This window comes from Agelaius phoeniceus, chromosome 1 (assembly GCF_051311805.1).
Source record: "Agelaius phoeniceus isolate bAgePho1 chromosome 1, bAgePho1.hap1, whole genome shotgun sequence".
NCBI classification, from domain to species: Eukaryota; Metazoa; Chordata; class Aves; order Passeriformes; family Icteridae; genus Agelaius; species Agelaius phoeniceus.
The window spans coordinates 83,837,207-83,864,971 of record NC_135265.1 but is presented as its reverse complement, the minus strand read 5'-3'; the positions used below and the strand labels follow the sequence as shown (position 1 = coordinate 83,864,971).

Here is a 27,765-nt window from a genome sequence, read left to right as displayed (position 1 = left end):
AGTGATCGTTCATAAGGATTAAAGACAAAGTGATCCTAAATGTTAAACTAAATCCTGCTGTCAAGTAAAATAAATAAGTTCTTCTGATCAGAAATAGCACAAAAGCCTCATGGACTGAAACCCCCAGACCAGGCACAATGGTGACAAGATGAAGGAGACCAGGAAGGCTGCAAGGGTGCCAAGCAGGCAGTCTGGGAGACTGCTTTCTCCCCAGGACAGAGCAACTACAGTTCACACCAGAACACAAGGAGGTCAAACTTTCAGACACCACTAGAAACTAGTATACCAAGCAGCTTGTAAGATCTGGACTCAGTAGAGCTTAGTGCTTCTTAACTTGATTCTGTATAGCACAAAGGAATAAAAATTAATAATAATAATAATAATAATAGGAGTTCACTTAAAAGTAGTTTTGCTTTTTCATTCATTCATTGATGACTGTAGGCATTTGGGAAGTTCTTGTGTCAGATGCCTTCCCTACACAGACCATTTTGGAGAGTCTGTCTCTTATCAAAGCAGCACTAAGAAATAAAGTCCTACAACTTAACGAAGTGAATGATAAGCAGTTTCCAGGAAAAGATAATGTCCAGCCAAGAATTTCAAAAGTACTCAAGGATTAAATAGCTGAACTACTCACTGTAGTGTAACTTCCTGATTAAAATTCCCTTGTTATGAGGGAAGTGGAAAATAACAAATGCAAAGTTATAAATAAAGATGCTACTAATGCACACCAATAATTCTGAAATCTAAGAAAGTTTCAATTTTTTATACTAATAATAAATTACAATAAAGAGCAACAGTAAATAGAGAATAGAAATAACTATAGCTGGGAGATAAAAATATAGAGCATTAAAATAGAAGGTGCCACAGCCTGAAGTGGAAGAACAAGCAAGTGAAGAAGTGGTTGATGCAGAACTCACCACAGGCACAATAAATACTAGGAATTTATATAACCCAAAAAGCAAGTAGACAAATTATAGCAGCAAAGTCCTGGCAAGCCTGACCCCAACATTTTTTGGAAATAGCAGAAAATTATTCAAAAATGATTGTTGAATATAAGATCAACTCTGAAAATCTTCTGAAATAAGAAATACTTCCATAAAATCAGTTCATCAGTGGCAAAAAACTTGGTTGTGAAAGCAAAGATCAAAGACATCACATGAGGCCTTCGAAGTCCTGGATGCCAGATGGCACGGAACTCTTTTACCCTCAGTCATCACCACAGCCTGTTCCTGTGGCTATCACCACCATCACTCCACACAGTGGAATTGCTGCCTTCTCTGAAACTCAAACCCAGCAACCTCACAATTTATCAAAGAATGGTCAATTACATGCTCTCAAATTTATTCGTCCATGTGGAAAACTTAGAGAATATGTTGGAGTATACAAACATCAGTATTCTTCAAAGCTGTAATCTGATACTTTTTTCTTCTAGTAAATAGATGACATGTGGCCACACAGTCTAAAGGAAGTCAGAACTGTTCCAGTTTCAGTAGGAGATCAGGCTTGTAAATGCTATAGGGTTGGGGTTTAGTAGTAACATTTGAGCATTTGAGACACTGGGGACAGTATTTTGAATTTAAATTTTGTTTGTGTTCAAGCAATAGCTGAGAGATTTCTGTAATAAAAACAAGAAAATTTTCTACTAGTTTCATATTTACACATAAGTAGATACCCATTCATAACTACATGTTAGATTTACAGGAGTGGGAAGAGGGGCAAGAGTGTATTTACAGAGATTTCTGGATAAGCTCATAGAACTTTTGCGAGCCTAAGAATATATAAGTAGAATAAGAGTTTCTACCAGAATCTTTGTATTGTTCCAGAGCACTAAAATCCCATCCCCCCAAAAAAACCCAATCAACCAAAAAAACCAAAAACCAACCCTAAAGCCAGCTTCTTTCTGAACTGTATTACTCAGTCCAGATTTCACTAAAAGTTCTGTGGGGGACTATATTGTATGTGGAGGTATTCATCTTTCCCACAGATGTTTTTAAGAATGGAGGTTTAGCATATTAATTGGCAAAATAATGTGGAAATATTTTAAGTGGTATATTCTAAATGTCATTTTAACATAGAATATAAGTTCAAAAATATAAGTAATATTTATCATTTTTTACAACTCATTTTTTACAGAATTTGCATCTAGAAAGATCAAGAACAGCTTTATCTTTAACTGACTAGAAATTTTAAATTAATTACACTGTGCTCTAGAGTGATAATTGATATTCCACAAATTAAGTTATTTAACTGTAAAGCATGACATTATTCAATCCTTTTTTCCAATTCAGAGCAGAAACTATAAAGCTACATAGTATCTGCTATCTACAGTGGGGGTTTTGGCTTATTTTTTTGCTATATTTTTAAAACGCAATTCATAGTACCACAAAGTTTCCAATTTAAAGAGAATATAGTTACCACCACATTTAAAGTTATTATGGTCTTTTTGTGTACCACTTACAAGCAGCAATTTCTTTTTTCCAAATTTCCATCCTTACAATAACCAACATTGCAGGTTAAAAGTCATATATTTAGAAGATGAATGCAAAATTTGCAGAGAAATCTAAAACAAGTCATAAACCCTTCTCTTACAGAAGTGCCTCTAAGCTAGGCATGAAGAAACATGTCATTGTCAATAACCCCACTCAAGAAAGAAAATCAACCATAGCAGAACTGCAGAGATAGTACAACTCTTGAATACCATCATCAGCATCCGCACTTACAGCACCTCAGTTATGACTGATCACTCAGCTACTGGTGTCAGAAACAATCAATGAGGATGAACTACTGATTACTTAAGTTCTTTTCTTTTTAATTCAGCTCAGTGACTCCCTAAGAACAGGCTTTTATTTTTCCCTGGGGCCATCCCTTCCCACAGGTCTTTATGCAGCCCCATTACAGTTCCCATGATAAGAAAATGTTAAAGGCAAAAGCTTCCCTAGAATATGAGCACCCTACACCTCAATTCAGCATGCTAACCTGTTCTTTTTAATCTTTCTATACGCGCTTTAAAGGACTTTGAGAAAAGTCTGCTTTTCACACTGAGTTTGAACCACTGTAACAAGCAGGATAAAAGTTAAGAGAAGCATTAAGTTTAAAGTTGGAAACAGGTAAGGGCTCAGGGGGCAGGTTGGATCTATTTTTCTGAAAGGCAATTATCCAATTGCTTCTGCCTACCCTGAAAGAAGTGGACCTTTAAAAAGAATTGCAAGGACAAAATCAATACACAGAAATAGTGACATTTTTTGATACTCACCTTCTCCATCACCAGGTCAATCATGCTGATGTTTGAATTGTACAGTATCTTCCCATGTAATAAAGGTTTCAGGAAAGTCCATAGCAAAGCCCCATTAGGAGCCTGCAAAATCTCTTGATAAAGCTTCAAGCAAAAAGGAGCTGCAAAAACAAAGACAGATTCACATTTAAGATTGACTTTTTTTATTCAAATAAAAGCTCGAGTCTTATTTTAGAGTCTACCACAGCACCATGCCGAAAAACTTTTATGAGTGTTTGGGTAACAACACCATGCAACTGCCACTAAGTAATCATTAGAGGTTCCTATAGAAATTGTTTAAACAAAGTCTGTGATAGTGTTGAGGATGCAGAACTCTAAACACTGAATAGGAAAAAAATCAGAATCTAAATAGTTCCTCACATTTCTGAAAAGCAGCCTGTGAATCCTATCTGTCCTAAGTGTAACATTAGTGCATTTTAGAGCAGAAGGACATATGCAAGACCTCTGCCCATGCAAGTGAATTCAGAGAGAAAAGTCACCTTAAAAGAGAAAAAAAAATTCCTTCCACACCCTCCATTGCTCTGCAGCTTTAGATTCCTACATAAGAAAGAAGTAGGAATATACAAAATCCTTCAGAAATACAGACTTTCATTTTTGTATAATCTTACAAGAACCTGCCAAAAAAACAGGCAAAAAATTATCATGACACTCAACTTCTTGATCTAACCAATTTTCTTTTCCATTCCTCAATAAAAAACCATATTCCTACATCACATGGAGCTACTAATGCATTAGGGTGTATATCCTTCAGAACTAGGATCTAAGGAATAGTTTCCATATATCCCACTGCATTTGTACTCACATAAAGGCAATGAGTTCCTATAAGAAACATTTAGATTTTTATGCCCAACTCATGTGTTTGGGGGTTTTATTATTTATTACAAGTGTTTTCAAAATATCCTGTTTCTAGTGCTCTGAATAAATATTAAATAATATCAATGAACTCCTCAAGGAAGACAAATCATCTACATGATGGAAAACTGGGCCAAAACCATTTAAACTCCTGACAAAATTTAAAGAAAGAAGTGTCAGAAATGTTTCATCAAGAAACAGTTCTTTGCTCAAATTTTTACTTTCTTAAATGAAACAATCATTAGTAAACAATCCTTGCTAAACAATAGCAAAGAATTAAGAGCCTAGAAGTTGGCCAGACATAAATGACTAAGGACACTGAAGACTTGCTAATCTGGGTTTGCTGTGATCTTCAGAAAGTCATTAGGAAGTGTTTGGTATACGCGAAATACACATAAGTTAATCACTGTGAAGCAGTATGAAACAAGTTTCTGTGGCTTCAATTTTTTTTTTAATTTTCATTTTCCATTGCCCCAATTACAAATTAATAAAATATGGGCAACAGTACTAATTCACTTATGGAAAAGCTGGAACTAACTGATGCCTTAAATATTGCAGAGTCCCATGGTAAAAAGCACAGAAGAGTTGTGACAACTTGAAAAAAAAAAAAATCAAGAAAGAGTGCTTCTGGCCTAAACAGCTTTTGAAGAGACTAAGTTCCAAACAATCTGTCTAATCAGCCATCCAGCTGACTTCATTCTTCCAACAGGAAAGAAAAGCAGAGCTGCCTGCTTACCACTGCATGCCACACATGTAAGTGAAAAGGCCAAAGCAGAGCTCTGGCTCCCTCCCAAGGGTCCCAGCCAAGCCAGGAGCAATTTCTGCCTGTAGAAACCAATAGATGACAGAGGCTTCCCTAGTGACACTCTGTCACTGTGTTCTTCTCTTGCACAGGGCCACCTGAGGCACTAACAAGGTTATTAACAATATTAAAATTAATCAGGGTAAGTCAAATGTGTATTGAAGAAAGGGAGCAAAGGTGAAACTATATGAGAGCTAAGGGATTTTTCTGAGCACTTGACAAACAGAATAGGAATATCAACCATTAAAAAACTCATTCTATCCAGAAGGTTTGTATATTTTACTGCTCAAGAATACCACAGCTTTGTGTTCACCGAAGAAAGGTAAGCAGCAAGAAATTCTCAATCCAGTATCTCAAAGATATGTTTTTAATACCAAGTGCTTTAAAAATGTTAACAAAATATTTCAAAGACAGGAACACTCTTATTTACTATTTGCAAAGATAGAAAAAACAGAATCTCTTCTGTCTCACCCACAATTATCTCATAGCCACTTTTATTGATCAACACTTAGTTTTCAAGACGACAGTGTCAATTGAGATGTCAGTGAGTATATATACATTTCCATTTAAGTGGAAAAAACTACTCTTAACTCTGAATTCATACTGCAACTTGTCAGATTTTTTTTCTTACTTGAGTCTTCAGGAATGCCATATTTTGCCATATTTTCCTCCAAAAGTCCCATGATTCTAGGCATGTCTATGAACAGGTTTGCATTGCTGAAAAATGAAGATTCTTCTTTACATACTGCCTTGATTACAGAATCCAGGGATCCAACAGCCGAACTTCTGAACTGCCCACCCGGCAAAAGCTAGAACAAATGAACAAAAAACACAGATGAATCAAAGCTGCTTTAAGTAGCTTCAAGGACTAGCCCTGGTGTTCTGTCAATATTGACGTCTAAGGAGATTGACAAAATTAGGCTGTTGAAAGAGCCTGTTAGGATGAGGTCCTGCTGTGTTCATTTCTATTCTTCTGATCACCATTATTGAGAGGAAAGGTAATGTAGTTTTAATTGTCAGAATACTCAATGAAAGACAGCAGCATAATGTACCACACTGAAACTAGAAAAACACTGTGTAGCAGTTCAGCAGAAAAGGACCAAAAACACCAAGACAACTAGACGACAGATACCCTGATTCCACTGCCAATTTTCACAAAATGTGCTCCTCTGGTAGATTATTCCTGTGTCACAAAGGCAGCAGAAACAACCAAAGCCATTTTGCTATGAACATTTACAATGAAGACAGTTGCTAATAAGAAAAAAAAAATATTCACAGGCCCTAAAAGTCTATTTTTCAAGTACATCTTTTAACTTGTTAGATGTGCTTACAGTTTTTGCACATCTTGAGTCATACCAGCATTTATTATTGCCATTTGTTCATGACTAGCATGCATCTAATGAGGAGAGAGAGCAATCTGACTGCTTTTATGGCTTAAGCACCATCATTCACCACATTCAAAAAGGAAGAAGAACAACAATAGTCTCATCCTCTGTGCAGCTCCACTTTTCAAATAATGGGCTTGGATTGTAAGTGATATCTCATGGAAGTCTGTACAGGTGCACAGCTCTAAGAGGACACAACTGCAAGGCATCTTTCTGCTGTGGTGCAAATGAAGAGTGCACTGGCTCGCCTGATACTCATTACTGCAGCAGATGCTTCTCAAGAAAGGCATAACTAGACTATCAGACATCATTTCAAGACTCCACAACTGGCAAGTAGAAAAAACACTGTGGTATGTCAGACACACACATTCGACACAAGAAAAAATTAGCATTTTATTGCTGGAATTTTTTTAAACAGAAGAGTCAATTTTCAAAGTAATACAGCACTTTACATAAAGACATAATCACAGACAGTTTGGAAATTGCGCTGTTAGAAACAGTTTATCCTGATCAATGCATTTATTGAAGTGCCAGGTGCTTCTTTAGTAATCCTAGAGGAATATTAGTAAGTGTTGCTTAAAACTCAGTGTTAGCTGCTCCCAAAATCTTACTTTTAGCATACAGTTTCAGCACAGAAGAAAGTAAATAAGTAATACCCATATTTCATAATAAAATCATGCACAGCCCTTGAATGAATCTGCTGGCATGGACTTCACTGGAGAAATAAACTTTATTTATGCACAATGCTGTATAAAATTGGTTATGAATCTTTATTAGTGACTATTTGCACTAGAGGGATAAATGAGGCTTATTTCAGTCAAAGAGCACAAACGTACTAATTAATTCCAGTTCCAATCAAAATAATTTGAAACTGAAATAATGAATATTTATGCGGTAAGCTGCCATTAACAGGCTGGATCTACTTACTGTCTTTCAACTAAATATCCACTGACTCTAAAAAATATGTTTCTTAAAATTTGGCTTTGATAAAGTATGAGGAATATATAGTATGGCTCCCACCAAAAAAAAAGAGTTATCTTTGATCTAGATTAAACTGTACAAAGTAGGGCTGTAATCAAGACTGATAAATCCAAACAACCAGCCTCTCCTACAAACTAATCAGTTAAGCAAGCCACTGTAGCAAAGTCATGGAAGAGGAAAGCTGGTATGGAAGATTAAAAGGTTATCTGGAACTGGATTTTCAAATGGAGGCAAAACCTTCATAGCATAGGAGCTTCTGACCTAATAGAACAGCTGTATGCCAAAAAATGTTATTAGTAAAAACAAATTCATATGGAATAGAAATACCAGTTATTAATAAAAAGAGACTTCAAAGTCATACTGGGCTACAGTGCTTGCAAAAAATAAATCTAAAATACATTCTGAATCATTATATTAGAGAGAAAGAAAGAGAGAAAAAATAATGCAATTTTCCTGGAAAACTACAAGGAGCTTAAAGATAATTCAAAATTTGATGAAACCATAGGGCTAAAGGCAATAAATTCAGACAAATAGATAATCCTAATTCTTGGGAAAAAACATAAACAGAACAAAGTATTTTTCATCCTGAAATTGACAGAATCAGGGGAATAATAGCAAAATTGCTGATTTGATTAAACAGTTTTCAGAAGCCTATCAAATTTAGATGGCACTATTTGAAAAGTACAAAAATCATGTATACTCAAGAATGAGAAGTATAATGATCCAGGAAATAATGGATATCTGGTTCTGATGTTTATTAGAGCAAGATATACAGTGAAATTCAAGGGGAGAACACTAAAGAGAAAAAATATTTGAGAAGTAAAATTTAATGCATTCTCAAGTTATCATGCCTGACCAACACAACATATTTACGTGGGAGGGCAATTCCTTTCTCAACAAAATGTTACCAGTTGACTCAAGTTTAGGGGAACTCTAGCAACCAATTAATGTTCATGCTCCAGAAAATATTAAGCATCAATTAATCAACCGATTAATCAGCCGATCATTAGCGGTGAAAAAATGGCATTAAGACAATATTGCAGGGAGCCTGTTAACAGGAAAGAAAGCACAGGATTACAAAGAAGTTGTTAGTGTTTTTCCTGTGAGCCCTGAAAGAAGCAAATTGCCTACATTTGCCTATCATTTAATATTGAAGGCATTGCAGGAGAAAAGAAGATGAGAACCCAGTGTGGCAAAAAAACATATGCCTAATTCAAAGCAAGTTGAATAGAAAGATAACCAGTACAAAATCTTATTTATCAACTGAAATCATGAGATCTTGCTATAAAATGGAGGTCATCTCAGTATATCACTTATCCTTAATCATCTAAGAGACAAAACTGTGCGCAGCTGATGAAAAAGTTGAATGCAAGTTTAGGAAAGTCATTTTAGTAGGCACAAACAAGAATGAGCAGGCTACAAGAGTCATCAGTTGTAATTCCCCTCAAACACTGCACACATTTCTTCTTCCAGGCATTCAGGATTAGCCTTAAACCAGCATGCAAAAACAATGCTAGGCTGTCTTAAGCAACTGAGAGCCTGATAGAAAAAGCTAAAGCAAAAAACAGAGACATTAAAAATGCCACAGAACATTTTTGATACAAGAATAAACATAGTAGGCACAAATAAACCTAAGTCAGGATTTTGTTCATTTAAAACCCCAACAGGTTGTTCTACAATGATAGGTTCAACAGGGAATTTGTTCAAGTTAGTGGAAGGATTACAGAGTGAGGCCATCTCTCACAATTAACAGCATTTAGCAACTCAGGAAGTCCCCTACAGCTTATGTGTTGATGAGTGACAAGCATCCAAAATATTAGGTATGAAAATATAAGTGAATAATTTCAAACAGCAAAACACAAGCAAAAAATCATTATTGAAACCAGCAGTGTTTTTCTTCAGGGAGTTATCCATTCACTCAGTGTTTTTAAAAGTAGAACCTGGCACCATATTCCAGTTAATACTGACAGGTTTTACATCATCTTTTATTAAAATACATGTACCTTTTCAATTCAACTTCACATTTTACAGATACATTAAAGTTATTTCTTCCTTTCCAGTTTTTCTTTCAGACAGAAATCCATGTTGATTAGTATGCATAGTTGACAATTACTTTATTACCTCTTTCATTATAGAAGTATTTTTTAATTAGCTTCAATGTCTTTCTGACGAAGATCAACATATTTTACCCCAAAAACGTTTACATTCTTTATCTGATAATCTTTCAATATCACTGAAATACTTTGCTTTTGGTAATCATGAAAACAAAAATCCATAAGGATAGGCTCTTTTGGAAATTGAAGAAAACATTTAAGGAGGGAAGTGTATAAGCAATATATGCACTTCAGGGGAGCACTTATTCAATAGTACATGTTTGGTCAACATAGAAAAGAAGCAAAAAATAATCAATAAGTAAGACTTATTGCAAAGTATAAAAATTATTGGAAAATATAAAAATTATTGGAAAGTATAAAAAATCAATTTAAACAAAAAAAAAGGAAACTTCTACTAGTCTTCAAAATTAAAAAAAAAGTTATGGAGACAGAAGAGCCCTTGAAATCAAAAATGTAACTTATTAATAAAAGAAATAGGCACTGATTATTTTAATCTTCCACAAATTATTAGGTGACCAATAAGCCCCAGCAATTTCACAAGTAAAAGGGATTTAGCAAAACATTAGAAAATAAAGATTGTGTGAAAAAAAAGTGATCAAAAAAGGTTAGAAGTAAAAAAGAACAAAAATTATTCCAAGGTTAAATCTATGGTAAATTATGGGATAATAGGGGAGGCCATCGAGCATAGCTTAAAACTGTGAGCAGAGGGCCCTCTGCTGTTCCATTTGTTCCTTTGCAAACTTTTTTTGAGCAGCACCTTTTGAGAGGTTCTTCTATCAAATAAGGAGCTTCGGGGTTTTAGTCCATAAGGAATATTTCATTTGCTGGAAGGAAAGTCTGACTCAAATGGAGCTAGTTTAAGGAAAGCAGAAAAAAATGCAAATGTCTGGTGAAAGTCACCATTAATTGCAGCAGCCAAAGAGCTACCCCAAAAAGAGAGGCTCAAAACTGATAGATGCACCACAGCAGCATTTTTCAACATGTCTCTATCACACAGATTAGAAGATCTTGAAAAATGTATCACTAAGGAAAATAGTACTTAGGGCAGGGTTTACTCTGTACTCTAGCAATAAACCAGATTGCACCATCAATCACTATGGGATCTTTCAGAAGTTTGCAATTTTAAAACAGATTCAATCCTCAGGCTTCCACAAAGGACAACAAACCCAAAAAGTAATACCATGAGGGTCAGCATGTCTTCCTATGGAATTGGAACCTGCTTAGAGACAGAAATCCTTCTGATGATTCATTTAACACTAGATCCACCAGTGTGCTAGCTGTGCATACAGCAACTGCCCTTAAAGGCAGAGACAAAAGAAATACCCTCACTCACACCTCATGCCACTTTTTATAATGTCAAGCAGAGCCATCACACAAACCCCTTAGGTGACATGAACAGAAACACAAGGCAGATAGAAGAACTGCATAGGCTCTCTTGAACTTATATTCCTTAAAAAAGCAAAGATATTTCTTGTTTAAAAAGTAATGGTCTGCTCTTAAAAAACAAACAAAAACACACTATTAGCATAAAACACCTGCCTAGCTATCTCCAAATCACAGTGTGATAATGTTAGTCAGTTGACAAACACTGAGGTAACTTAGATAGAATCTCATAAATTAAGAAAAAAAGAGATGACAGAAACATCACAACACTAGTTTTAGAATTACCAGACTGCTTGAAAGAGACAAAATGAATCTTCCTAGTATTTATGGACTCTTCTTAGCATTCCCTACTTTCTAGGAAATAATTTCTATTAGTGTGCCTCCTTCCTAAGCACATATCCTTACCTAATCACCTCACAAGGGGAATTAATTTTGCATATTGAAATCTTACACATACCTGCTGCAATGCAGAGATGTCAAGCACACCAATATTTTGAATTCCTTGGAGGAACACTGGAAGCTTTTCCATGACATGTTGGACTTTATTGAGAAGCGAACTGATACTAGAAACCACATCCAGTAGTAGATTTAATACATTGCCTACCTCAGGTGGTATCTGGACCTTGGAAAAGAAGGAAAAAAAAAACAACAGGAAATTCCAGTTAGAAACAAATGTTAACCTTTCAATGAAGCGTGCAAAATTATTCAGTCTTTTTCTAAAACTGATAATACAATGTTCCTACAAACCATGTTTAACAAAACTCCTTTTGATATAACTCCCCGGTTACTCTCAGATTAAACTGAGGAGAAGTTCTCTGTAATCTAATGTTAGATCTGGCTTATGACAAAACAGAGATTAATATTCAGAAAACATGTTTACAACTGCCAAGTTGAAGAGAGCTTTCCAAGCCAAGATGCTAATGGGATCTGCAATATTCTATCCTTTTAGAATTCAGTGTTAATAAAAACTTTTCTTTCACCACTTTAAAAATGTTCAATGCAATAATTTCATATTTTAAAAATAATTTGTAAGTTAAATTAAATTTAGAAACCACTTTTATTGCTTAATATAACTCCTAAAGTAACTAACTTTCCTGACACACTCTTCCTGTCTTTGAATTTTTCATGCTGAAAATAATTGTGTGCATTTTATTACCTACTTGACCTAAGTTCAATTGGCTGTTTGCTATTTCCACCATGCAAATTTGTCATTATGGATTTTCTCTCTGTTCCCTTTGCTTTTGGGGATTAGTTAGATGATATGATAATACAAACTGATTCATTGTTACCTGTCTATGCAAAATAATAAAACCAATATAATCTCATTATATAGTTTCAGTGCTCCCTCTGATTATATATTTTATCCACCTTTGTCTTCCTACTATAATGTCTGTACTTGATTTTCTTCTCAGTCTTACACAGTTAAGAGAAAAAATTGAAAGATACCCATTAAAAAAAAAATCTTATTTTGCTAAAAAAGTAGTGAACTTCCATCACAATTTAGGATGAGCTGACAATATTTTTTACTCTTTGCTAGAATTTGATTAGGTGTCTGTAGAGTTCAGTAGAAACACTCATCAGAATAAGCACTGGTTTATTTTATTCTGGTTTTTTTTTCCCCTAGGTTTGCAGATAATTCAGGAAGTCTTTTCTTTCCCCTCAGGCATCTTTACCCACAATGGGAAATTGTCTTGTTTTTAAAATTCGATATCTATCTGCTTAACTGAGCATGCAGCATCCAGAATAAAACATGAAACATCCAGAATACAACCAGAGTCCTATGGCTTTAGAACAAGCCATTCTTCCTCACAATGTTATAAGGATATTTCAGCTATTTATGCTCACATTTTATGTTTTGTCAATCAGTTACTCCCAAAAGAACTGAACTAAATGTCTTCTAACTACCCCATTCAATAATTCTGCTCTTACAGATAAAACCATTATCTCACTGAATATCCACACTAGATTCCAGATTATCTACAGTTATACAGATAACACAGTTGTGCTGTAGACACCTCCATCCACAGTGCTATGAATTCTTCCTAGAAAATAGTTTTGTCATTCTTGTGATGCAAGCACCTATGCTGGTTTTAGTTCAAATATTGTCAGATCAGTCTTCCAGTCTTACAAATAATGAAGTGACTAATTGCATGAACTGCAAACTCTGCTAAAGATTATTAAAACAATGTCTTTGACCTCCTGTGTTTTCTGCAAAGCTTTTGTAATTAACTCCTCAGTGATAATTTTCTTGAGGAAGCATCTATCAGACCTATTTTTCAACTGTTCTATTTGGGGAGCAAAACAAAGACAAAAAGTAACATATGTCTTCTGTTTGCTTTCATAGAGAAAGAACATCTGAAGAAAAAACATAATTATTAATCTATCTACCTGTATGTTTCATATTACCTTCCAAAAAAAATCTTACCTGGTAAATGATGTGACGGACATTCAAATTTTGTATAATCAATACAAACATAGTATACAAGTCCAGTGCTGGTAAAGAGCATAATTCTTCCACTACCAGGGAAGTTCTATTGTTTTCAGGGAGCTCTAGCAGCAGGCTAAGTACTTCTTCATCACATCTTCCAGTTAAAGCTACCACAAGGGCACTGTAAAGAACCTATCACAATATATATGTATTAAAAATTTTTCTCTCTGAAATGCATCACCTTTTTTTATAGTCAATAAGGTGAAAATTTGTGTCACAGTAACATGATAATTTGCAGGCACCAACAGACCTGAAATAATAAACCATACAGCTTTATATCAGATTGCTATGTTCCTACTTTATGCTCCTTGTACATATAAAAAGATGAAGTATATTTCTTATAAGGATTTGCTTTCATTTTTCTCAGGTCAATCATTCATTCCTGAGCATTCATACCATAAGCAGGCATATTTACAATGCTGAGTATACTCCTTCTAGCAGATATACACCTCTGCTGCAGAAACACCTGAAGATCAAAATCTAGGTGTGTGAATCACTAACATGAAACAAAATGGTCTTTCCTTATTTCAAAGGACACAAATGAACACTTGGGGATGCCTATGTGGCATAATATCTACTCTGAGCCAGCTCACATTTCTCAGTTAAACACTGCTTAAAGTATTATTTAATAGCAGATAAAGGGACAAATGCCTAAGCAGACCCTGGGTGAGGCTATAATAAAACATTCTTGGATAATGGTTTGAAGTGCTTGAAGCCCAGGTATCCCAGGAGCTCTTACCTACCCATTCTCAACAAGTCCAGAAAAATTGCAAGTTTTTTAGGAGTCTTTAGGAGCCACAGAACAGGGCTCCGTTTTACTGCTTAGGACAAAATCTGCCTCTACTACCTCCACTGAATGCATCTCTTGCTGCTAACAGCACCCAATCAGGGAAAGAATATGCAAGACAGTCAGGATATGCAATTTAACTCTAATTCCTATGAACATTTTATTTTTCAACCTAAAAATTAGATTTTTTGATTTTTATTCTGGAACAGAATTTTTCCTTTGTGATTCTACAAGCTTTTCTATGTATTTAAAGATTCACTTTTTTGTGTGTGCATTCAAGGAACAGAATACCAACATAATTCTGCAAGCAGTGTAAGATGATACTGATTTGGACTTCTTGCTGGGGAGGAAATTTGACTGTGATGCAATTGGAAATTTATTTCAAATGTGCCTCAAATCTATATCACCATTTCAGTGCAGTTTTAACACATTCTATGTTTTATCCCCTGGGTTAAGTTCCTCTGAAATTTTCTTGCAGCTTTCTGAGGGCCAGAGCTAATCCACACTCAGTAAATGAACGCTTATAGTCTTCAGGTTACAGGTTTTAAGTGATTTCAAGTCATTTCATCAATTGGCAATGAGCACGGCCAGCACAAAACATTGTGGCAGAAATTATGGGTAAATAAAATAAGCACAAAAAATTCCCAGGGTTACTCTTACTGTTCCAGAGGAAAGCACAGTAGTAGTATATAATCACAGAAATATAGGGCTACAATGGGCCTATAGCTATCATTAGGTTATCAGACAGTGGCTTTATAGACAATAAACATAATGGGCATGCCTAAAATACAGCTCTAGAAAGTACTTGTGCAGCTTTCATAATCAGTAAGAGACACGGGCCTTTAATGCTCCAGTTGGACTGGGGGAGGATATAAGCACTAAGCAAACAAAAAATTCTTTACCATTATCCAAATGTGAGATGTGTGTATATATCTAAGCTCTACATAAGACTAGCAAAAAATAATGATGGAAAGTAATTTGACAATTCAGCTAATTAGCATTATTATTCCAAAGGATCAAAGGTGCACTGAATCCCATTTAACTGAATTGCTTTCAGATGATTTCTCTCATTACCATTTAGTGGTATCTCAATAACAAGCTAACAATAAAGGCAGTCACAGTGCCACAGAAGCAAAAGAACAAATCATCTATAAGTAGTTATGATGGTCTGAAATGCCTTTTTAATGCTGCACTTTTCACAAACAGAGCTTGAGGCCGTTTCTGCAAGCGGAGCATCACTGACACCCAGTGGCTGCTTGACTGAGCTGATCAATTTTCATCAAATGTACCCCCAGCTCTTCAACAGACACTCACAGCAGAGAGAACCTGTTAGGCAGCTGGCATTTCTCATGATTTCAACTGATCACTGGGATCACAGGAAAAAAGCAATGGTCCTTTCCCTCAGAAAATTACTCAAAAGTCAACATCTCAAGGTGAAAGTAAAGCAATACTGTGGTAAGATAATGTAAGAACAGTGAGGAACAGACAAAGGAATTTTAAAAAAATATATACATAAGACAACTCCATACCACAAGGAGCAGAGGTGGTAAGATACAAAATGATATCTCCAGAAACCCTCATCTTTTCCACAATACCAAGACAGCAAAGCTCCAATTCTGCATCAGCACAAGAGGGTAAAACATTGCTGAAAGTAATGAAGCAGTGCCATTTAGACAAGAGGAATAGTGCTACTATAAACTGACCTCTTAATGCATCACAATATTACTTTAAAGTCCTAAAACTCCCAAAGTATTTCATGTGGAAATCTTAGATTCCACACAAACAACATGATTTGTTTTGCTTCAGCTGGCACACCATGCTATAGATTAACCCACTAATTTGACACCTCTTTTTGATCTTTTACCTCCGAATGAGAGACACTGGCTTCCAAAAGGGTATTGACAGTTTCTTGAGAAATATTGACAGAAGAAACAATATCCAGCCTCAACTGAGTAATATTCTGCACAAGATCTTTGACTTTCACATCTGGAAGAGAAAGAAAATAGTACCAACAGCACCAAATTTATTAATTAAATTCCCTACAGATTGTATCCTTTCAATTCAATTCACTGTGCGTGACAAAATTGCCTTATGTCAATAGTAGGAGTGTAGTAATAAATAGTATCCCTTTGAAGTTGGAAAAACAAAGAAACAGTTATTGTCCTACAAAATTACACTTATAGAAAAAGTGAAGAAAACTGGAACCCACCATTCACAAGATTAAAATTCTTGAGGAAAGCCGCCGCTGGGTTTTCCGACAACTGTAGCTCCAAATTTTCAGTCACCCTGGAATGATAGCCTTAGTTTCACAAGCTATCAGAACCAAGTCATTAGCATTTCGATGTATGAAGACAAACATGAACAGTGAAACAGGACTAAAAGAGGCAATAGGGTCCCACTGTGCTCTTTGTGCACACAATATGCACACAGTCAGCACCTCTACAGACCTTCTCATGCAGCATTTACATGGTGCAGTGGTCATCATATTTCATGCCTAAATGAGGCTGCATATGTAGAGATACACGTGTGCAACTCTACATATATACATATGTAGAGATAGATTCCCATAATGGCTAAGGGCCCTAGCAAACAGTAGCTTATAGAGAAGGACAGGTCTAGCAATATCTCACTTCCATGTTTCTCACTGAACACACATTTTAAAAACCTAGAAATACAAATCACTGCAGTTCAGGATGAAAAGAAACCTATCTAACTATAATTTAAGTAATAAAGTGTATGCACTCATTAGATATGGTTTTCTCTTCAAAAGTGGACATGAGCCCATGGTGTTTAGGAGCAGCATCTAGGCTCAAGTTCTTCTGTATTATTATTGTAATTCACAGACACCATTCAAGCCTGTTATGAAAACAATCCAACAGTCAAACCAGTATAGCAATAATTATAATGTTATCTACTTCTAGCTGATTGCAAATTTGAAACACTCTGTAGCAGCAGCTTTACTTAAAATCTAATGGCTTTCCCCACGCAAATAACTATGAGAAGTTGTTTGGACTTCAATCCCGTCAGTTTACAATCACACTACTGTGTTTTTAACTCTTTGAACTGCTGAACTGATCTGAATGCTTAATATTTCACAAAAAGATATTCAGATTTTGAGAGGAAAAGCTATATTAAAAGAGCTATAAATAAAAAATTTGGTATCAAAATTTTGACCTAACTTGAGTCACAGGAAATTGAAAATTCTCTTAGTTGTGATCCAAAGCATTCGGCTGGTGGAGTAGCAAGATCTGCTGCAAGTTCTTGGCAAAAAAATGGAAGGGTTTTTAGGAATATTCAGTTATTCTTAATTACTTAAATAATTTCTATATTTTATCCACTCAGTTTGAAGTTAAATTAACAAAGCTTAAAAAGACAGTATCTCTCCTGTAATCACTTAGTTTAGAACACAGACATATGCACAGAATAACATCACTAATGATGAGGAACCATTTGAGGTACCAAAATGTGAAAGGCTTTACATTTGCAGTCGTCTCTGGACATTCCCCAACATTAGCTGGCATTCACAGCTGTCACTGCTGGTATTCTGCAAGGCTCCCACAAAGCTCTCCAAAGCATCGGAAAGTTTTTGGTTTATATATACCATACTCTCACAATCTCCCTTGTTGAAAGCGGTCAAGTATCTTCCAACATCCTGCAGAACACAGTGATCACATGGTTAGTAAATTCATGAAATTGTGTTACAGCTAGAAGTGGCAGCTCTCAGCAACTAGATGATTTGTAGCTTCAAATGAGAATTTGGGTAAAATAATATTCTTGTAGTTATTGTATGATTAACTGAAACTGGAATAAATGTTTTCAAGAAGCAAGGAATTTTCAAATATTTGAGTTTTGGAGACAATAAGATTGGAAATTTGAACTAGCCTGTCATGGACAGTCATCAACCAATAGAAATGCCAGCCTTTTAAAATTTGTTTCAAAATTAAATGAGCTGTTCTTTTTCCTTTTTTTATTTTAGTCTGACCATTTTATCTTTTCCACTTGTTTTGAGCATCTGTTTTGATTCAACAATCCAAAATATCTGGATCCTCATACCCAAAGTTTTTAACGTATTATGCTCTGCATAGTATGCACTTCTATGTTTTCTGCTGAATATTTACAATGTTAATTTTGCAAAGCTTTTAATATTTGCAGAAGTAGGTCATAGAAGGGTGGTGACTACACAACACATTTGGCCTGCAAAAGTCTGCTTTGAGTGATGCCACTTGTCATGTGTTTAACACATTGCTGTTCATATCAGAAAAATGTCCAGGTTGACACAGCAGAAGAGCTATTTAATAAAGAGAAGACAGATTCTATACTAAAAAGTATGACTTCAGTATTTTATCTGTGTACAGCACACTTGCCTGTTTACACACACGTGTGCTACCAAGGCCTGCTTTCAACTCTGGATGAGCCTCTATATGCCAAATATTACTCTCACCTGCTAGCAATGTCATGTTAAAGAAAAACAGACTGAACCCAACTGGTAATCATAACTGTTATTTTAGCCTTAATTATTCTGGCTAAGAAGTTTATTTGTTTCACGCCTAATTTCACAAATGTTCCTGTGAAGATTTTAAAGTATAAATATACTATAACTCATTAAATTAGCAGAATGATGGAATTTAATGAAATTAAAAATGGGCTGCTGTTTGACATTGATCGACAATCCAACTATCCTAGTTATAGGATTTCTAATAATTCAATGTCATACTTTGTAAAGCTCACCAATGCTAATTTAAGGAATTTCTTCTGGGTATCTCTATCAAAATTATCAGAGCTATACCTATTTAAACCTCAGGTTTGTATAGCCACTGCGGAGACTTGTCATTCAGACAGTGGGGAAAAAAGGAAACTTTCATTAGTTTCTGAAGTTTAATGCATGCTGTAAAGTACACTTGTAGGTGAGGAAATCATTCAGACCTGATAATGATCTTGAACCACAGCAATCCCTTCAAAGACAGCGAAGAGCAAGTGACTCATTAATCCATCTTTACACTTGGAAATGGCACAGAAAATGTTGCTAAAGACAATGGGTTCTTCTGTAAGAGAAAATGTCCAGATTTAATCAGATAAAAAACCAACTTGAAATCAAATTTAAAGTTGGCCAACAAGTAAGGGAGAGAAAATTTGTTAAAAGGAAAGAACATTTGATGTGCTAAGGCACAGAGAAATATTTCTAAGTAAATGTATGCATAATTTCTGAGGACAAGAAAGGCTGGTTTGATTCAATTTCAGTTACTCTTCTCCTTTACATTTTTATGATCAGGAATAAGAGCATCCCTACCTGCTACAGAACCAGAGAAGACAATTTCCTTTTTGTTCTTCATGAGCAAGAGCTCATGACTGTGAGAAGCTGAGTATATTAACCACATCTATCTTTTCCTCGGGCAGGCTCCCCTGATGCTATTTCCCTCTAGGAACACCTGGGTGTTAGTAACCCTCCAGTGAGCAGTAACTTTCAAACCCAAACTACAAGGGGAGGAAAACAGCATTACATAGGTATTATCCATATCTTGGGATAATGAAACCATACAGGGTGATAGTATTACCCCCTGGTCATCCATGGAGACTCTTTCTACCCAAGCTTGCAGCCACCATATCCTTGGAAAAAGCCTCCTTTCTGCTGTCTGCAGTGGGTTTGTACATGGGATAGTAGTGAAGGAATTTGACTTGACTGCTGCATTCTCATTCAATATCAAGGCAATTTTTTGAACTATGTTTTTTTTTCCTTAAGTTTGTTTCTTAAATCAAGTAGGAAGAATAATAAACATTAAACACTGCCTCTAAAACAAGCAAACCTTGATCTTGCTCATAGAAGTAATAAAATACTGTTCCTCAAATCAAACCAAATCAAGCAGTTTTTATTTTTTCTCATTAGGTTTCATAATATTTTCTGTAACAAATGAAACATTTTGAAACATTTCCACGAACAGAGGATTGAAATGACAATGACAGAAATTTAGTTCCCTAATCTCAGTTCTCTCAATAAAAAGACTGTTCTTCAGAGGTCAAGGACAGAACACAGGTACCTGGCTACACAATTGCAGTATCACTTATCCTAGCTCAATAGCACTACTGTTTTACTCTTTGGAACTACATCCCTCACAGGAGAGTGGAGAAGAGAGTCAAAACTGGGTTGTAATCACATCTTACACTCTTTTGGAAATTAATTTGGCATAAGACATTACAGATTTTGTCCCTTGCCCTAGAAGGGCAGGTTAATGTCTCCTAATTGCTCTTTACAAACAATTCGGGGCATAGTTGGCTAAAATATGAGCTCTGAAAAGCACTGACTTTTGTTTCCCAAAGAAATCATATTATGAATTTATACTCAGGTCAATATCTATATTGAAAGGTTTTAGCCTTTCTTAAATGCACACTTGGGAGCATATACATAAGGAATAAAACAAGGTAACACATTAAAATTTGAACAATTTGTTGAAGGTGAAGGTTTTCAGCTACAGGTAGCCAATTCACTGGTGTGACAAGGCCAGAAGTGAGAGAGGCTACTTCCTTTAAATACTTGCCCCGTTTTTCCTTACTGTCAAATACACACTACCCTGTGGCAAGTCTGCCTCATTAAAAAAAAACCCTGTGACCTGACTCAGCTCACTAGCTGAGGAGGAGCAGCATGCTTCCTGCTTTCCCTGGGATTTTAAGTCTACATGAACACTCCAGAAAGGAATGTTTCCTTTGTGTGATCTGTATCAGATTTCTTCATGTGCCTCTGTTGGTTTAATTTCCAGGCATCAGTATGCTTGGTGTGCTTGGCATCACCCAAATTACCTTATTTGTACAAAAGTTTGCTTAGAGTAAAGCCTTAACTTAACAGCACTAACACATAGGTCCTAGAGTCACTAATGTGGTAACCAACCTGAAAAGATTTTGAGAATATTCAAAATGGTAAATTGCAATTTCTGCCATAGTACGACACTATCAGGGTATAAACGTTCCTGAAGAATGTTGCAGATTTTAGATGCTCTGTAGAAATATCAATAAGAAAACATTATTTTCATTCCAAGGGTATACCACAGAAAAATTTCAAGTGACAAGGCACAAATACAGTCTTCAATGAACCACTCAAGGATTTCAGTATTAAGAGTTATTACATTTGTTTGAACTATTTCAAAATCAGAATATAATACTTCCATGTTAAAAAACATACCCTAGGAGTGCTAGAAAACACCTTCACAAAATAAGCAAAATCATAATAGCTTCAGAAATACTAAGAGGCCACAGAATACGTTGACTTGATCGTAAAGAGCAGATAACCAGCACATAGGGAAAATAAACCACTTTTCTAGTACTTGCTTTTGATATTTTTCAACAGATTAGGTTAATACTTGGCCCTGATGGACAATGGTTTCATGTATCAACTTTACAATGCCATTTCTCAGCTGGTTTATGTCAGCAGGGCCAGTAGCTCCACCAGCAAGATACCCTAGAGCTGTTTGGAGCAACCAACTTGTGTCTCATTCAATTTTGTTTAAATGCAGCAAATGCAGACCAGCAGCCTTTTTATTAAGTAAACCATCAGTAAATCTGAAGTGGTTTCCTCTGCTTCTGAATTATATATGCCTGATCTGAGTAATCAGGCAAATATGACTGTGGGCTCAAGATTCCTTCAGACACTGCATTTATTAAACTGAACAACTTAACTCAATAGCCATAAGACATCAACAAATTTAAGTTAAAGAAACTTTGTATAGCTCTATTTAGATGTAGGAAAAAACCTCCACTCATGCCACAAAGAATTAGGCCCAAGCATTCCTTAACGTTTAGCTCCAAAGGCAAAAATGACTGCTGCCTACCAATTAGTGGGGGCTCAGTATTCAGACTTGTAAGGATTTTAAAACACAAGTATCCTCAAATAATTGTTTCTATAATAGCTCCAAAGAAACCAATTCAAGTATCAACACATACGACTAAACACATATTGTAGACATAAGCTAAACACAATAATCTAGTCCATACAATGTGTTCTGAATACCAAATACAGCTGGTCTGAACAACATAAGTTGGAACAAATCTGAAATGAAACACTAATTAACTTAATAAAATTTTGATTGAGCTGTTCATAAACAGAGAGCCCTTGTGTCATTTTCAGCACACTTCCCAAAATGAGTACATGGAAAACACTTACCTCAGTTCTGCCATTACATCCTTATGCAAATTCATTAATAAGAGTTTTATTTTATCCCTGTCATGTTCTGCAGTGGACTGAAATATCATTTGCAAAATCTCTTCCATGATCTCCAGAGTTCTGCTTTGGGACTGAGTAGAAGTGTCTCTATACAGTGCATTATGAAAAAATGAATCAATAAAGTCAACTTTATGAAGCTCAGTATTGTTTGTATGCAAAGTTTCTTCTACAACATCAAGATCAGCAATTATGTTAAGGAGGCTGTTCAGCAAAACTGAAAAAGCAGGGTGAGTATTATTCAATTTCTCTTTGATAAAATGACTGTCCCAAAACCACATACCAGTATAGTCCTTCTTAGGCTTATTTTGAAATAGCTCCAGAAAGGCAATAATATTTTTGACTGCCAGCAGTAGGTCATTTGATGAACTTTCATTAGTCATAAGGAGAATTAGGGCACGCATTATTTTAGAATAATTTTTATCGTTACACTCGCATAGAATGACATTCACAATGTCTTGTAGATCTTCAAAATTTCTTGATATGGCTTCTACAGACGATGTCTTAAACTGCTCTAGTGAAACATCAGGAGCCATTGAAGAGGACTGTCCAGTGGCCAACTTTAGTAATTGAAACCCTTGATCTATCACCACAAGTAAGTGTCTAACACTAAAATTCACCAATAAATTTTCTATGCTTGTAACTACGGGAAACAAGAAGTTCTCAAAGTTGTCAGTTATATTGATGTTCCCACTTAAAGATGATATTGTCATAAGCATTGTATGTGTCTGGTTTCCAACAGATGAGAGCGTCATTAAATGCTGAATTACAGAAAGAAAAGAAAGAACAGCTTCAGTATTCAGGAGTCTGGAAACTTCACTGGTCATATTCTTAACATTAATAAGAACATTCTTAAGTGATGTTCTTGACTCTCTGTTCCAGCTTAGGCCACCATAAAGATTATCCAGCTGTTCAAGAAGCCTTTTTGCCATCTCTATTTCTGATACTGAAATGCTGCCCAGAGTTTCTATGATTTGTAAAGCCATTTGGCTCTTTGGTGTGGAGGAACAATTGATTGCATGTGTATTATTCACCTGCAGTGGCACAGCATAAAGGGATAGCTCATTCCAAAAATCTAGCAGCTCTTTGAGAACTGAGCTATTAATATGATGGAGCTCAGAAAACTTCAAAATTATAGAGTTCCATTCTTTAATCTGATGAAAAAAGCAAGTCAGATTACGAATTATATCCATCTGAATGTCCTCCATAGAACAAGTGAAACTGTCATCCAAAGCAATGAGTTTAAGCTCCTTAATGACTTCAATGACTGCATTGTAATGAAGAGTAGAATTGGTGTGCACCATGTCACAAGGTTTAACAGTGGTATCACTCTGAGGTGTTGCTGTTGTGAGAGTCCAGCAGAATGCTGCAGAAAAACAAACAAAGGCCTCTCCAGGTTCATCGGAGGTGTCTGCCAACATCTCCAGCAATGTTAGAAGATCTTCTACTTGGTTAGAGAGCTCCTCATCAGTAAACATTGGCATTTTTTCTTCCTGAGTTAGTATGAAAGCATATATTTCCGTTAATGCTTCTGTAACATTTCCATGTGCCAATCTTTCTGTAAGGCTGATGACATCAAAGAGGAGGTTGAACACATCTTCTGTGTTGTAGAGCTCATCATGTTCAAAAAGCTGTGTTATTTGGCGTACACCAGTCAGGTTCCAGTAACATGATATGTTCTCAAATGCATCCCACCAGTCTGTTAAGATACCTAACCCAGAGTTCTCAAGGTTAAAAGGTTTGATATTTTTAAAGAAACTTTCTAGGTTCTCCTGGATCTGTTTGAATCTACTTATCAAAAACTCAACATCCATGTTTCTCATGATTTGTACCAAGGCAACCATATGATTTAGAAGCTCCTTTTCATCTCTTAATGGAAAGTCAGCAAAAGAAGGTGACTTGAAAAGTTCAAGTGCCTTTCTTACCAGTTCAATATTCAGACCTGCTGTTTCTATCAGTTTCTGAGGAAATGTTTTATGTTCATTCTGCAAGTTTGAGTCAAGTTTTCCAATCATATATTGAAAGAACTCCATCAGCAAACTCCTATTTTTCCCATGCAAGAAAGGTTCAATCTCATTGTCCAGATGAGAGGAGCTGTTTTCTTGGAAGTCAAAAGTTTTATTTTTCAGAAGACTTTGGATTTCTGACAAGAGTTCCACTGATATAAGAGAAATGTGGTGAAAAGGATTAAGGAGCATTCTTGAAGTTCGGTTGAAACCACGGGTCGACTGACTAAAACGGGTCTTATTTGACACATACAATGAGCTCCCAACTAAATCACTGATAACGGTTTGTATTTGCTCTCCAGAATCATTTAAAAGTTTAAAAATAAATTCAAGCACATTTATGTCATGTTTGACATAAAGATCGGGGAGAATAAGTTTCAAAGTTTTTGCTATGATATTGAAATAAACACTTGCACAAATCACATTAGAACCATCTAGGGAACATTCAGGGAGTGTCAAATTAAAAACCAAATTAACGAAGTCCATCACATTCATTAGCTTAGCATCTGTCTCAGCATTTCCCAGAGATTGCAGAAGAAATAAAATATGTTTTGCACTTTCAAGGTGGGAAGGTGACTTGTTTTTTTCAGTGTGATTACTTAATCCATATATCCACATGTTACAATCCTCTGCTTCATCCATTATACTATGAAAGTTTAGAAAGGAGTTAAGAAGAGATGAAAAATTTGTTTGCAAGTAGCTTATGTCTTTCAGACTATTACCCAAAATTAGTTTGGTAATATTCTGGAAAATGCTGATACAAGCCATATATTTGTCTTGAGGTACACTTTTCAAAAAAGCAGATGTGGCATTTATCTCAGTGAGAATAATTTCAAGTTCCTCTTGGGAGAGCTTAAGAATAGTAGAAAGGGAATTTTCAATGGAAAATACACCAGCACCCTTATCTTCTCCCTCAGATGCTCCTGAGATGAAAGCATCTAGCCAAGAATTCAAAAACTCTTCATTAACAATCTTCAGTATAGATTTCTGAATTTTAGTTATCACAGCTCCTATTGTCTCTAAAACACTTTCTAAACTGCTATCTTTAAGCAAGTTTGTGACTTCAAATGCATTGTTAATTACACTTTGAAAATTAACAAGGAAAGCCTCAAAATCTTTCAAGTCATTTAAATTGCCATGTTCCTGAAAAACAGCTTTTAAAAGCTTCATTGCTGCTCCTGTAGCTTCAACAATAGCCATAGCTGTATTATTGCACAGTTCATCTTGAGTTACATTTAAAAGGTTTTCAGAGAGATATGCCAAATCATCTCTTAGGCAGACAAAAAAGGTTGAATTCAAATTTAAGATTTCCGATGCTTCTTCAAAAATCTCAGTCCATGCCTGAAGCCATGTAAAAGTGCAGTGCAAAGCAGAAGGCACGCTTACCTTATCTCCCCAGTTTGTTACATCAGACAGGACACTGTCCAATGGAAGCAGAAGTAAGTCATAAACCTCTGCTGAATACTCTACTGAACTCATGTTTGCTAGATAGAAATCAGTGCATCCATTATTTACCAGGCATTCTGGAGGGAGATCAAGAAACTCTTCCAAATAACATAAGACAGCTGTTTGGAGCTCTTCATCTATAAATAAAGTTTTAAGGCTGCTCAGAATGTCATAAACAACTTGTATATCTTTTTTTCCATTCTGTGCAAGAAACTGTGCTTGAAACTCTGTATAGTTGTAAATTAATAGTAATTTTTCACAGAGAGACTTACTGGTGAGATTCCAGAGAAGATCAAAAGTTTCAAACAGAAAATCAAAAACTAGTTCCTTATTTTGCAAATCATGCCATACTTGAGAGGATGACATACTTTTTGAAACCTCATGAAGAAGTTTTAACAGAGTGTTATTGCTCTTAATATTTAAAACCAGATCATCCTTCTGGTACAGAGAGAAAATTTTTGGAACAAGGGAGGCCACAATAGTACTGTTTAATTTTTGGATATTTTTGAGGAAATCATGCACAATTTCTCCTAATTCTTGTACCTTATACATAAAGGTTGGATTGGAGAGCAATAAAGAAGAGGTATTACTCACTCCAGGAATTGTGCTAAATGAGACATTGACATGATCACCAGACAATGATCCAACTTCATAGAGATTTCTCCGAAAGTGTTCACTAAAATGTTTTAAATGGTCCAAAGCAGTAATATTTAACTCTGGCCAATCAGTCAGGATCTTTTTGAGCAACACCATACTTCTGTTATAGATTTTATTTTCTGTAATGGAAGATAAAATTCTAGATAGGGTCTCAATTACCTCTCCCTCTTCTACTTGACTCAAGAGAGAAAGCCTAGAATCTAGTTCATGGAATACAATTTCCACTATACGCCAGAAAAGTTCTGTCTTCGTTTTTGTCCAAATGCTCTGAAGAGGCTGGAAATTTTTTTGCAGGTCATTATGGAGTCCAGAAACTGCAAGTGAGAAATTGGCGGCAGATTCCTTCCCCTCAGCAAAATTTTTTATCCATATAATTGCATTATTCAAGGCATTTTCAATTAGAGACTTGTCTGAAGAAACTGAGAAATCAAACATTATAATTTTTTCTATGGCTTCTACAAGGTGAAAAAGATGATCCATTTTGTTTTCACCAGAAATCCTTAAGTTTTCTTCTGTCTTCAAAAACTCTTTGAAAGACGTCAAAATCCTGAAAAATTAATCAATCGTAAGTTTTTTTCTTGTTATTTATCTAGCAGGCAGCCAAGGTTTTTTAACTATATATTATTAAAATTTTAGAATCTAGGTTTATTTACTTAATTCAAGGAAATTCCAAATATAATTTAAATAGCAGTCACAAATTAACCACAAAATCTGAATTAGCAAAACTGACAATTGTTTTGGGTTTCAAAAAGTATGGACAAAAACCCTACTGGAAAGTCATAACCTCATTCAAATCAAAACCTGAATGCAGACAGCAGTTAAAGAATTGTGCATTTATCAGTACTTATAATCAAGCTTGGAAGCCAGAGTCCAACACCTTTGAGTGCATCACATTTTCAGCTGCTGAAAAGAACAAAGATTTCATGTTCCACAGACTAACTATTTTACAGAAAGGAATGTGTCAATAAAATCGATCAAAACATCTAATTTTCCATGAATTCTAAATAATTTTTTGTTTTCTCATAATTATTGAAAGTTAAAACATTCCAACTGACTGCCTGGTAGCTGAATACTGTTATTTTAGTATCTACAAAAACGTGAAATCACAGTGAAAATTGGAATGCACCCTCTGATGTTTCTATTGTGTCAGTATTATTTATCAAAAGAAAAAACAACTACTAGCTCTGTAAGACTGGTCAAGAGGAGGTGCATGGAAAAAAGAGTCTTTGAATGTAGAGGCCTCAGGCTGAAAATATCTTCTCCTTAAATATATTTCCTTTCTCTCCAGACTCTGCAATCAACAGAGGTAGAGCACAAAAACATTGTGTGCTGCAAACAAAAGGATAAAACTGCTAAAAAATACATTGTT

The 27,765-nt window shown here is 35.5% G+C and overlaps 1 protein-coding gene across 1 annotated transcript in view; it reads right to left on the bottom strand.

The window, feature by feature from the left end:
* ABCA13 (ATP binding cassette subfamily A member 13) overlaps positions 1-27,765 on the bottom strand; it is a 170,371-nt gene that overhangs the window by 117,648 nt on the left and 24,958 nt on the right. Inside the window, exons 11-20 of the mRNA XM_054640684.2 lie at positions 22,231-26,943; positions 20,962-21,068; positions 19,008-19,126; positions 17,564-17,736; positions 16,294-16,370; positions 15,949-16,070; positions 13,235-13,429; positions 11,267-11,431; positions 5,578-5,755; positions 3,254-3,393 (exon numbers count right to left, since the gene is read on the bottom strand). Of these exons, the coding sequence (XP_054496659.2) occupies positions 3,254-3,393; positions 5,578-5,755; positions 11,267-11,431; positions 13,235-13,429; positions 15,949-16,070; positions 16,294-16,370; positions 17,564-17,736; positions 19,008-19,126; positions 20,962-21,068; positions 22,231-26,943 (5,989 nt within the window). The remainder of the gene's footprint in view (positions 1-3,253; positions 3,394-5,577; positions 5,756-11,266; positions 11,432-13,234; positions 13,430-15,948; positions 16,071-16,293; positions 16,371-17,563; positions 17,737-19,007; positions 19,127-20,961; positions 21,069-22,230; positions 26,944-27,765) is intronic.